General features: G+C 32.9%; 1 protein-coding gene across 5 annotated transcripts in view; it reads right to left on the reverse strand.

Annotated features, from left to right (window-relative positions):
• Positions 1-1422: 1422 nt before the first annotated feature.
• SHOC2 (SHOC2 leucine rich repeat scaffold protein) overlaps positions 1423-11892 on the reverse strand; it is a 114153-nt gene continuing 103683 nt past the window's right edge. For all 5 annotated transcript variants that reach the window (XM_079899375.1, XM_079899378.1, XM_079899374.1 and 2 more), the window contains 4 exons: positions 8385-8507; positions 6303-6440; positions 5864-5981; positions 1423-4363 (listed from right to left, as the gene is read on the reverse strand). In XM_079899375.1, coding sequence (XP_079755501.1) covers positions 4155-4363; positions 5864-5981; positions 6303-6440; positions 8385-8507 — 588 coding nt within the window. In that variant the 3' untranslated portion in view covers positions 1423-4154. The remainder of the gene's footprint in view (positions 4364-5863; positions 5982-6302; positions 6441-8384; positions 8508-11892) is intronic.

Here is an 11892-nt window from a genome sequence, read left to right on the forward strand (position 1 = left end):
AGTACCTATAACAAATAAACTGATTTTAATGTCATTTAAATATTATTTGTTATTAGGATTGTTAGGATGGAGCTCTAATAATTTGCATGAAGATCAAAGTCTCTCCACTATCCCACCTAGTGCCATTTGTGCAAATGAGGAGGGAAAATGCTCCTTCCTCAAGACTCTTTACTTCCATGTATCAGAAATTTGACATAATATCATGATTTTGTTAGAACAAGGCACTTTACTGCCATCTGCTGAAAAACTGTCATAATAAATATGCAAATCTATGATGTGACTAAATCCCCCCAACATGTAGTGTTGTATGCTGCACAACCTGCAAAACCCGTACGTGATAGCCCTGCCCATACTACTTTCAATAGTGGACACTATTCCTCCTACCAAACTTTAAAAAGTCCCCAGTCTGAAACACTATAAACTACTATCCAGTTGAAGTCTTAATCACTAACAGGTATTTATATTCAAAACAGTTTACATTTAGAATGTATGCTATCAACAGGAAAATAAGTGTGTAAAGAGAAAGTTTTTCAAAAGGTACTGAGGACCAACTTCAGTTTTAAAAGTTAAAACAAAAAATTCGAACTTTATATTTTAAATTAAATTTCAAAATTAAAAATTAACCCCACAAATGTTTTCTTAGAATTAGTGTTGTCAGGTTTAAGAAGACATTCAATAACAAAGTACTGATGTTTTATAAAACATTCTCATAATATTTTTGTAATACAACAGCATTCAAGATACTCCCTTAGATACCAAATCAGTATTACAATTCTTGCATATTTAAATTCTGAGATTTGATAATTAACCAAAGATTGTCATGTGTATTCCAGTTCCCCAAATTGGCTCTTAAAGGCTAAACCAACCAAAAGAATAAGGCAAGAGAAAAGTTCTAGCTAAGGATATGTGGTATACCATCTTCTTCTGGTATAGGCAGAAGGAAATCTTTCTTCACAAGTTATTTATTTTAGTTAAATTTGAAAATTTCAGGAATGTATTCTTTTTCTTATTTTGGGTTGTATCACTTGCTTTCATCTAAGTTTTAATCATGCAAGAATAACCATATATCCTGGTTTTCCAGACAGTTCTGATGTATGGCTACTGGCCCAACACAACAATTTATAGTCCCCTTTCCATTTCAAAGTGTACCACTTTATACACTTTATCCACGACCCTTTCTTACTGATGAACAATTACAAATTCTGCAAGCTGAAATTTGGACTCACTATTTATACATGGCTTAGCAATAACTGAGATGAAAAGCAAAAGTTACAACAAAAGTTATCAGAGAAAGACTAAATTGTGATGTATAACAGTTTATCTACGTTAAATGATTCAGGCTTTTACAGTGAGATAAATTAGAAATACGCAATTACATTTATAGAGCTCATTTCAATTGTATTTCAATTGTATTATCCACCTTTTACTAAAAGTACAAATAAATATTTTATGTGTATTTTCTCCTCCAAGAGTTTCTATCTTCTATTGTTTTCATATGTATCCGTCAAATCCATAAATTACTTAGCATCTCCCGATTCTTTCTGTATGAAATAATCATTTGGGATTTTAAAAGTATTAAACTACCACAAAAGGATTGTTTGACATTGTCAGTTTGCTACTATATATATTAACAAAAAGCAAAGTTTAGAGCAATGTTTTTACAGTGTAACATTCTATGACATTTTCTATTTACTGAGCCTCACAGAGAAACCAAACCTAAATTCTTTTAAAAAAAAAATAAAGGACAATTGATGGATATGGCAATTCGTCCCACTGCAGTTTTAGGAAAATATTAGTTCATATGTAGTCATTCAACAATATCCTTTACTATACTCAAACTACTTAAATATTAAGTATGATTGCACAGGATAATTGGGAAATTAGAGTCCATTTTAGTTTTGTGTTAGAAGTAATGAAATTCATGAGTTCTTGCAAGGCGGCAGCCATACATGTGACACGTTATATGCATCTTAAAAATATATATATAATTCCTCAGCTATAGATGGTTTGCCTGTTATATCACTTCTACATGTAGGACTGTGATCACTTTGCATTTCTCCTGCAAACTAACATAAATTAGAGTAGGGGGACCAAAATGTTTTAAAAACCATATCTATATTCATTTTTAAGCAACAATACCCATATTTTTTTCAAAAAAAAAAAAGACATTATGTTACTGCCTTTAAAGTTCAAGTTCCATTATCTTAAGATATAAACACACCTGGATATGAGATTTTTAAAAACCACACATACACACAAGCTCTAGGTAGAGCTGTAATAAACAAATTCCTTTTATAAACACAACTTTAACTGAAAAGCCACAGTAGATGGAAAAAAAGAAGAAAGGATATTACTTGGTAAAATCCAGTGACATCTACAATAGTTTTACAGCACATTTAAGCATTCTACGGTTTTATATCTTTACCTGCCTTCCATTTCTTAGTTGCTCCTTTAAAAATTGCCAATTACGTCTACAGGTTGAACCTCAAACTTAGTCCTGATTTTGAGTGCCAGGAAAAGCAAAACAACACTCCAAATTTCTATCTTAATGTTATAACCTTACTTCAAAAATGGTTTTATTTAAACTACAATGCCCATCTAAATGGAAAAAAAAAAGAAAAGAAAACCAAGCAGCAATATGTAATTATACATAATAGTTATTCATTATATGGGAAGTGTTTTTTAGGATGATATCTAGAATGCACTTGCTCTGTGAGTCTCTTCAAAAATTAAATCGACTAGACTGACACTATCAAAAGTAAGCATACTGTAATAAGGGGCACACACAATACTGCTAGCCTTAAAAGCAGTAAAGCAAAAGAAAATATACCAAACAGCACATGCATATCTTACAGAACTTCCACTGAACTATCAATGGCTTCTATGCAATGTGCTCTTTTCCATAACTGTATTAACTACCAAAAAAGGAAAGATGAGATTGAAATCAAAGGTACTGAACTGAATTGTCTGAAGCCAGTACTCCACATGTGGGGAAAAGTGCATTTAGTTCAGCAGCAATATAGCACAGTGTGAAGATATTGTGCTTAGACGCAGATATTCCAGAACTGAAAGATGTACAAGGCAAGTCAAGATATAAAACCATAGTACACTGTTAAATAACCTTGAAACATACATATATTGCAGTGTTCAAAGAAAAACATTCATTTCATTGTACAAGGCTAGGGAGAAATCCTTAAAGTTACCTATCGTAGTTTATGATATAATAAATACATATCTATATAGCATTGTATATACATATATAGAATGTGTGTTTATGTGTATCTTTGTCTTTTTTTTTGCCAAATTATTCTGTTAGTTTTTGTGGATCTGCAACTTTCAGGAATGAAAACTCCTTTACACTACAAGTTTCTGTTCCCCCAAACTTAAGAAAAGATATTTATACTAGAAAAGGTCTCAATACCCTCCCCCCAAACCCAAAGACTCACTTCAGATATTTTGCTTCACAATTGATCAGAGAAACATAATTAAAGGAACTCTAGAATTTCTGACTGTATCTTTTCACTTTGCCAGTTGTTTTAACAAGCAAATATCGTTTAATATTTAAATCAGCTGATGCAAATTCTTTAGCAGAGGATATAAACTCTAGATTTCACTGATCAAAACAGAGCAAATCAAAACCAAAAAAAAAAAAAATCCAGTGATTTACTCTGACTGTAAACAATATATAAAATTCAAATCTCAAATTTCAAAATAAGTTAAAGAAAAATTATACCTTCAGGGCCTATAATACTATAAAGATCTGACAATTGGTAAGGGGAAAATATATATGAAAAGTTGCAACAAAATTGTTTGCCCAGTATTTTTGCTAAGAGAAAGTATATCTAACTATACTACCTCTGGCCCTTAAATTTAATAACTTCATAATTTGTTGGCAAATGTTTTAAGCAAACTGGCATATCATATTACACAACAGAAAACATCCATCAAGTTCAGCAAAGAAAACTTATATAAGCCTTTTGTACAGAATTTAAAAAAATCTAAATGGCTATGATTCCTCTATTAGCAGAAACACATAACGCAGTCTTTATAAATCTGCCAAATATATCAATATCTACATAAATAGATACAGATATAGATATGAAACATTAACGGCAGTCTATTTTCGAACAGTGTGTGGGACCAGCAGATTTGTATCAGACCATGGCACGATATGGACCCTGCATCTTTAGGAACTGAATGATGAAAGAAGGACCCCCAGCAACAATCTGAGGTGGAAGATGGCTGAGTGGACAGTTCTCAATACTCATGATTGAAAGCTTGCTGCAAAGAGCCAGCTCAAAGGGAAGGCTATGCAGGTTGGGGTTGTCATTCAAATACAGCTCTTCTAGATTCTCCAGTGTACCTGTTTTAAAAAACAAAATTATTTTTTAAGAAAATTAATTACTATTTAAAAAGTTCAACTGGGCATGATCCTTATCCTGGGTATTATGCATACTGAACACACATTTCCTTTTACTCTCTTCTCTTAGTTTTAAAACTCTACAACTGTGGATCTCAAACGTTCCCGCATATTCACATAAACTGATGTCCAGATCACACTCTATACTAATTAAATCAGAATCTCTTCCTTTATGGTTAGTTTTCAAGCTTGGAGTTTATTTGAAAAAACATATACTACAACTCCAGAGACTCTGTTTGGGATAGCTTGGCATTCATGTGTATTTTTTCAAAATTCCAGAGGTAAGTTTATTATACAGTCAATGCCTATAATCACTTTCCTCTTGGAGAAAATGTGATAATCTCTCTCAGTAATAAATTTCTCATGTGAAAGGTTTTTATTACTTTGTATAAATCTTTCACTAAGAGAGTTATTACATATTTGACAGTAGGCCAAAAATCAATTTATGTAATCTTTTAAATTTTTTCTTAGACTGTCTTAGGATACTCATACTTTCTAGGCAAATGTTTCTAGCAATTGCATGAGGCCAGATGGATAAACATACTAGAAATAAAAGTGTATAGTTGCCTTATTGTTTCCAATTTTTAAACTTCAAAATTTATAATTATTTGATAGTGGTATGTAGAAAATAAAAAAACAACAGTTACTAGGTAATGGATTTGTTCACATTTAAGATTTTATTTATTATTCAGAGCAACTCTATGAGAAGTTACTACTATCCTTATTTTACAGGTAGGAAACTTGAAGCTTAGGGAGTTTCTGTACCTTATCCAAGCCACAAAACCAATAAGCAGCAGAGCCAGATTTTGAATTGTCTATTTTACTCCAAAACCATTCTTAACCACTAATCTATAGTGCCTCTGAAACAGCATGGTATACAGATGGGAGAATATAATACATGGGATTACTAATTTTAGAATTACTATGTGACCTTAATCAATTAACTCTCTTTGTAAAATGAGGCAATTTACACTGCCTAAAATTTAAGGTGTTTACATTGATAGTATGAAATAATGGATATGAAAACACTTAGAAAATTCTAAAGTACTCTCAAATATTAATATTAATCAAATATTAATATCAATCCTAAAACCTCACAAGGGAAGGTTCTTTTGGCATAGGACACTACTAATTTAATTCAAGCTTGTGTACTTTTTAAATTTGGAAGAAAAATAACTCTTCTAAATTGAGGTTAAATCTACTGAAATATAAGTATGCTAAAACATTGTCAAATATAGTATTAACCCTAAAACCCCACGAGGAAACCTAATCAAAACCAACCAACCAACCAACCACTACTGGTGCTCTATAAAAAAATCTTGAGCCTGATGTAACCTGATTAAGATGAAAAAAATAGTAGATTTGTTATATTTATCTGAAATACTGCTTGAACACACAAAAGCAAATTATTACTACAAAGTCAAGTATCCAAAGGGTTCATACCAATTTCCTCAGGAAGATGAGTAAGTAGGTTCTCTCCAAGGCCTAGATGTGTAAGATTGGTAAGGTGACCAATGCCTCTTGGAAGAGTGGTTAATTGGTTGTTTGTCAAGACTAATTTCTAAAAGATTAACAAAATAAAAGACGGTTACATATATATTTCCTATAACTGATGTAAATTTTTAAAAACTACATCTAAACTACTAAACCAATAAAATAAACATAGAAATTAGATTGGATAATATAAGAATCACTAAATAAGCTTTTCTTTCAAAAAATATCATTTGTTAGGAAGACAAAAGCAGATAGGTTACATGAACATAAAATTCAGCCCTAATGCTATAACAGGAAAATCTATTTGGTCCAAGAATAACATGCAATTTGGAATGCATTACAAAAACTTTAATTATATACCTATAAAATCATCAGAATAATGTTTTACCTGTAAATCCTTAAGATAAGCAATTTCATTTGGCAAGGATTCTAATTTGTTCTCCTCTAAATCCAACTCTCTTAACTTCCTAAGGTTTCCAAGACCATGGGGAAGCTTCTTTAGAAGATTGTTTGATAATATCAGAACCTAAAGAGAAATTTTTGATAATGTTTGACAGCTCACAAAACAGAATTATGTATTATTGTGTGGCTTAAAATTTATTAAGCAATGCTAATTTCCTAAACAGTGAATGTTAAGGGTAATGTTTAATTATATAACAAAACATTAAACTTACTATTCTAAAAAAAAATCACCATAGTTATTGGAAACAAAATAGTTTAAGACAAAACTAATAAAAGCAAAAGGAAAGAATTTAATTTTAACTAAATTACAAAAAATATAAAATTATTAACTACTTGCACTAAGATTCATACAGTTAATGGTATTTTGATACTGAATAGTTACAAATATGTATCTAATAGGAAACCAATTATTTATTCAAAACTCCTTACAAACCATCATTTAAGGGAGACAATTGACTTCTAAACTGCCCATATCAATCCACTACAGTTATTATTTGTAGAAAATTTATTACATTGCAAGGCATCCTGAAATATCCTGAAGAAGGGAAAAAAAAAGGTTGAAGAAGATAACAGTCCTTATTCTCAGAGAAGTTACAATGGGGGAGGGTTAGGTGGGGAAACAATACTGGGTACAGGGATAGTGAAAAGAGCACTAAATGAAAAGATCTATATAAAGTTCTGGCTAATTTTTTATGCCCACTTATTTCTCCCAAAGTTATACTACACATAATGAAGTAAACATATTCAGTAAGACCAAGAAATGATATCATTTATTGAGCTATCATTTACTGAGTTTACTACTATTTGCATTGTACTATACTAAATGAGAAATGTGCATTATTGCATTTAATCCTAACTAAAACTTTATGAGGAGAATACTATCATCCCCATTTCACAGCTGAGGAAACTGAAGCTTGGGCATGTTAAATCCATAAATAGAGAGAGTTCAAGTGGAACTGTACCCAGATCTGTTCGGCTTCAAAGCTCCTGCTGTTAACCACTACACCATACTATTTCACCTTACTAAATACAATAATAATAGAGAAATTAGATTTTTTTAAAACATGAATACAGAGGACATTTTTAGAAATGCTTATTTACTATTAGTAAACTTTTTCATCAAAGGGTGAAAATGTTAGTAACTTAGAGGCAGGAGAAATCATCCTTGACTGAGGAGGTGACAGGAAGATGGATCTTTAATTATGAGAAATAATTTTAAAAGAAAAATTTATGGGGATGAGAAGAGAGCATACTAGATATTGGGAACAATAAGACTAAAGGTACAGAGCTAGAAATATGCACACACTGCCAACAAAGAAAATAATCAACTTAGTAAATAAAAGAGGAGGTGGGTATTCAGGACAGAAAAGTAGGTCAGAATTACATGAAGGGTTCTGAATTCCCATCTGAGGACCCCATAATTATTTTAGAGGACAATGGTGCAACATTCTTAAACAGAGCTAAAAAAAAAATATGTTCTAAAAGATGCTAAGTTTTAGAGACCCTTTCTTTCAAAGATACTTTATAGCATTCAAACCTACCAACTTTTAGTGGGCAAGAGTAATTCAAAAGCATTGAGCCCAGATTAAGTCAACACTTCATCATCCTAATAGGGCTGCATGTTTAAGAGAGCACTAACATTTCTTTTCTTTTCTTTTTCTTAACTGATTAAATCTGGACTTTATCTATTTACTTATGGCCATGCTGCATAGCATGTGGGATCTTAGTTCCAGACCAGGGATGGAACCCATGCCCCCTGCATTGGAAGCACACGGTTGTAACCACTGGACTGCCAGGGAAGTCCCGAGAGCACTAACATTTCTATTGGGTTGGCCAAAAGGTTCGTTCGGGTTTTTCCGTAACATCTTACAGAAAAACCCGAACGAACTTTTTGGCCAACCCCGGTAATTATGATCTTCACCCACTTAGAAATTGTTTAACTGGAAACTTCACAAGTGAGAAAACTGTGGAAGAGTCTAAGGAGTTCTAGATGCTCTTTTATACTCACCTCAAGAGAAACAAGACCAGACACATCCTCAGGGATCTTGGTGAGCTGATTTGTAGCTAAATTCAATTCTACCATACTGGTCCAAGTTCCAAAATCCAAGGGAAGTGATGTCAACTGATTGTCCTGACAAAGACAAAAAGAAGCATTCAAGGTAAAACCACAAAAACAAAGCACCATATGTACCTCCCTATAGAAAGAGATTTCTTAAACAGAAAAAGTCATTCCCTTTTTTGATGTCTAAATATACTGAATGGGCCAAAAAGCACCTTTGGTTTTCTAAGTAAAAATAAAGGACACATTTTTTCATTTTCACCAAGAACTTTATTGAACAACGTATGCACCCTTTTGTTCCACTAAGTTCTGCCATTTTTCAGGCAACTTCATAATTCCATCTTCCCAAAACTTTTTATGTTTTTGAGCAAAGAACTGGTCCAGGTGCCTTTTACAGTCTTCCAGGGAATTGAAAATTTTCCCATTAAGAGAATTCTGTAAAGACCGAAATAAATGGAAACCCAAAGGTGCAATGTCTGGTGAATACAGCAGATTAATCAGAACTTCCCAGCCAAGCTGTAACAGCTTTTGCCTGGTCATCAAAGAAACACGCAGTCCTGCGTTATCCTGATGGAAGATTATGCGTTTTCTGTTGACTAATTCTAGACGCTTTTCGTCAGGTGCCGCCTTCAGTGGGTCTAACTGCGAGCAGTACTTGTTGGAATTAATCATTTGGTTTTCCAGAAGGAGCTCATAATAGAGGACTCCCTTCCAATCCCACCATATACACAACATCATCTTCTTTGGATGAAGACCAGCCTTTGGTGTGGTTGGTGGTGGTTCATTCTGTTTGCCCCATGATCTCTTCCATTCCACATTGTTGTACACTATCCACTTTTCATCGCCCATCACAATTTGTTTTAAAAAGGGAACATTTTCATTACGTTTCAGTAGAGAATCACATGTGGAAATATGGTCAAGAAGGTTTTTTCGCCTAACTTATGTGGAACCCAAACATCAAAGCGATTAACATAACCAAGCTGGTGTAAATTATTTTCAATGCTTGATTTGGATATTCTGAGTATGTCGGCTATCTCCCGCATAATATAATGTTCATTGTTCTCAATTATTGTTTCAATTTGATCGTTATCAACTTCAACTGGTCTACCTGACCGTGGAGCATCGTCCAGCGAGAAATCTCCAGCATGAAACTTCGCAAACCACTTTTGACACGTTCGATCAGTCACAGCACCTTCTCCATACACTGAACAAATCTTCTTTTTGCATTTCAGTTGCATTTTTACCTTTCTTGAAATAATAAAGCATAATATGCCAAAAATGTTGCTTTTTTCAATATTCTTCTTATTCTTCAATATTAAAATGGCTACACAAAAATTCACCAATTTTGGTAAGTCTTTTTTTAAATGCACAATGATATGACAGCTGTCACATACAATCTAACAAAATTGTTTTGAATGAAGTTAAAGACAACTAAGTGCTACTAGAGCCATCTTAAGGAAAAAACCGAACGAACCTTCTGGCCCACCCAATAGAAAGAAAAGAAAAGGAACAAAAACTCTAAGCCTCCAAAGTTTTTCAAACAGTAATTAGGTTTTTATTTTTAAGTCTAAACTAGAAGTTTGTTCCCTATGCGATTATCTGTGTTGGATATGGAAAAATACACTATACAGATGAACACTTGAGATTTCAAAGGTCCCAGTGATAAATATAATGTTTTCCTCACTTCACAGTAATGTACAGAAATCACTGAATAAAATCTGAATGTTCATGAGCACAATGGAAGAAGACATATCTAACTATAGCCCACAAGGAATCCAGATAAGCTCAGCAATTCTAGAGATGCTGAACAATAAAGTAGGAGAGGAAAAAAGTTGTAATAAGACAGCAAATTAAATCATTAAAACACTAAGTATTCATGATTTTACTTTAAAAATCCATACGAAAAGATGGTAAAAACATACTTATCATTAAATAATAAAAACAAATGATGAAACACTGTGATTCTAATTTTATTTAAAAATTAGATATAGCTATACACAGAAAATAGAGTGAAATACATGCCAGTGATTCATTAGTTTTTTTTCTCCGCTTCCTCATATTCACTTATAAAACAACTCTTACCACACTGTTGTGTGGTCAGGGTATTTTGGTACTGAGATGGGACCATCAGTATTCCCTGTCCCAGTTGGGTATCAATGATATGTGCCAATTTATTAACAGCAGTGGAATTTTAAAATTTTATGTCCTTTTTGTTCATCTGTATTTAAAATTTTTTCTGCAATGTACATTAATTACTGATCTCATTTTACACAAAATCATCCGTAAGAGAAATCCCAAGTAGCAAACATACATTTGAAAGCCAAGTTTTTCTTTTATTATAATATTTAAACTTATTACCTATTTAAACTTCTTATCTACCTATGCCCAAACCACTGATAGTTATTAGCACGATAAAGCATTTTCATTAAAAAAATTTACTACTGATGCTTATGTGAGGAGGAGAATGTCAGGCATCATTCTGACTTCTTTCAAGAAAATGTTTTGTTAACCATTTGTCTCGATTTTGAAGAAAAATTAATTTCAAAGCGCTATGCAATTTTTTTTTATCATTTCACTGAAAACAGCAAGCTTTTCCAAGCTAACATATTACAATTAACATAACATCCATAAAAATGTTTAACCAAATGGGACTTCCCTGGTGGCGCAGTGGTTAAGAATCCGCCTGCCAATGCAGTGGACAAGGGTTCGAGCCCTGGTCCGGGAAGATCCCACATGCCATGGAGCAACTAAGCCCATGTGCCACAACTACTGAGCCTGTGCTCTAGAGCCTGTGAACCACAACTACTGAAGCCTGTGTGCCTAGAGCCCGTGCTCCGCAACAAGAGAAGCCACTGCAATAAGAAGCCTGTGCACAATATCAAAGAGTAGCCCCCGCTCGCCGCAACTAGAGAAAGTCCGTGTGCAGCAACGAAGACCCAGTGCAGCCAAAAATAGATAAATGAATAAATTTATTTTAAAGAAAATGTTTAACCAAATGAATACGACTGCTGTCTAAGCCTCGTATTACAAATTGAACATTCAGAACTAATGCCATTACCACTGGTAAACCTCATATAACCAGATTAGTTAACAGTACATTTTATTTGTTTAAGATTATAAGACTATTTTGAACTTCCACTGGTTCACTTATTATATACTTCCAAACAATTATAAAAGATACATATACTTATGAAGAAGTATACATAGAATTAAAAATTATACAACTAGACTGTAGTTTAAAGAACCACAATTATTCTGAAATGGTTCAAAGACAAAAGGATGTAGTATGATACAATATAAAGAACACTATACCTGAAAGCAGGAAATCTACGCTTTCTGGATTCCTACCTCAGCCATGAATTACTTATGTGGCCAATTATTATTACCTGTGGGCCTAAAGTTTGTTCACTACAAATTAAATCACTGGACAAATCATTTTTCATTTCTTTCCTCCTTT

This window comes from Stenella coeruleoalba, assembly GCF_951394435.1.
Source record: "Stenella coeruleoalba genome assembly, chromosome: 16".
NCBI lineage: Eukaryota > Metazoa > Chordata > Mammalia > Artiodactyla > Delphinidae > Stenella > Stenella coeruleoalba.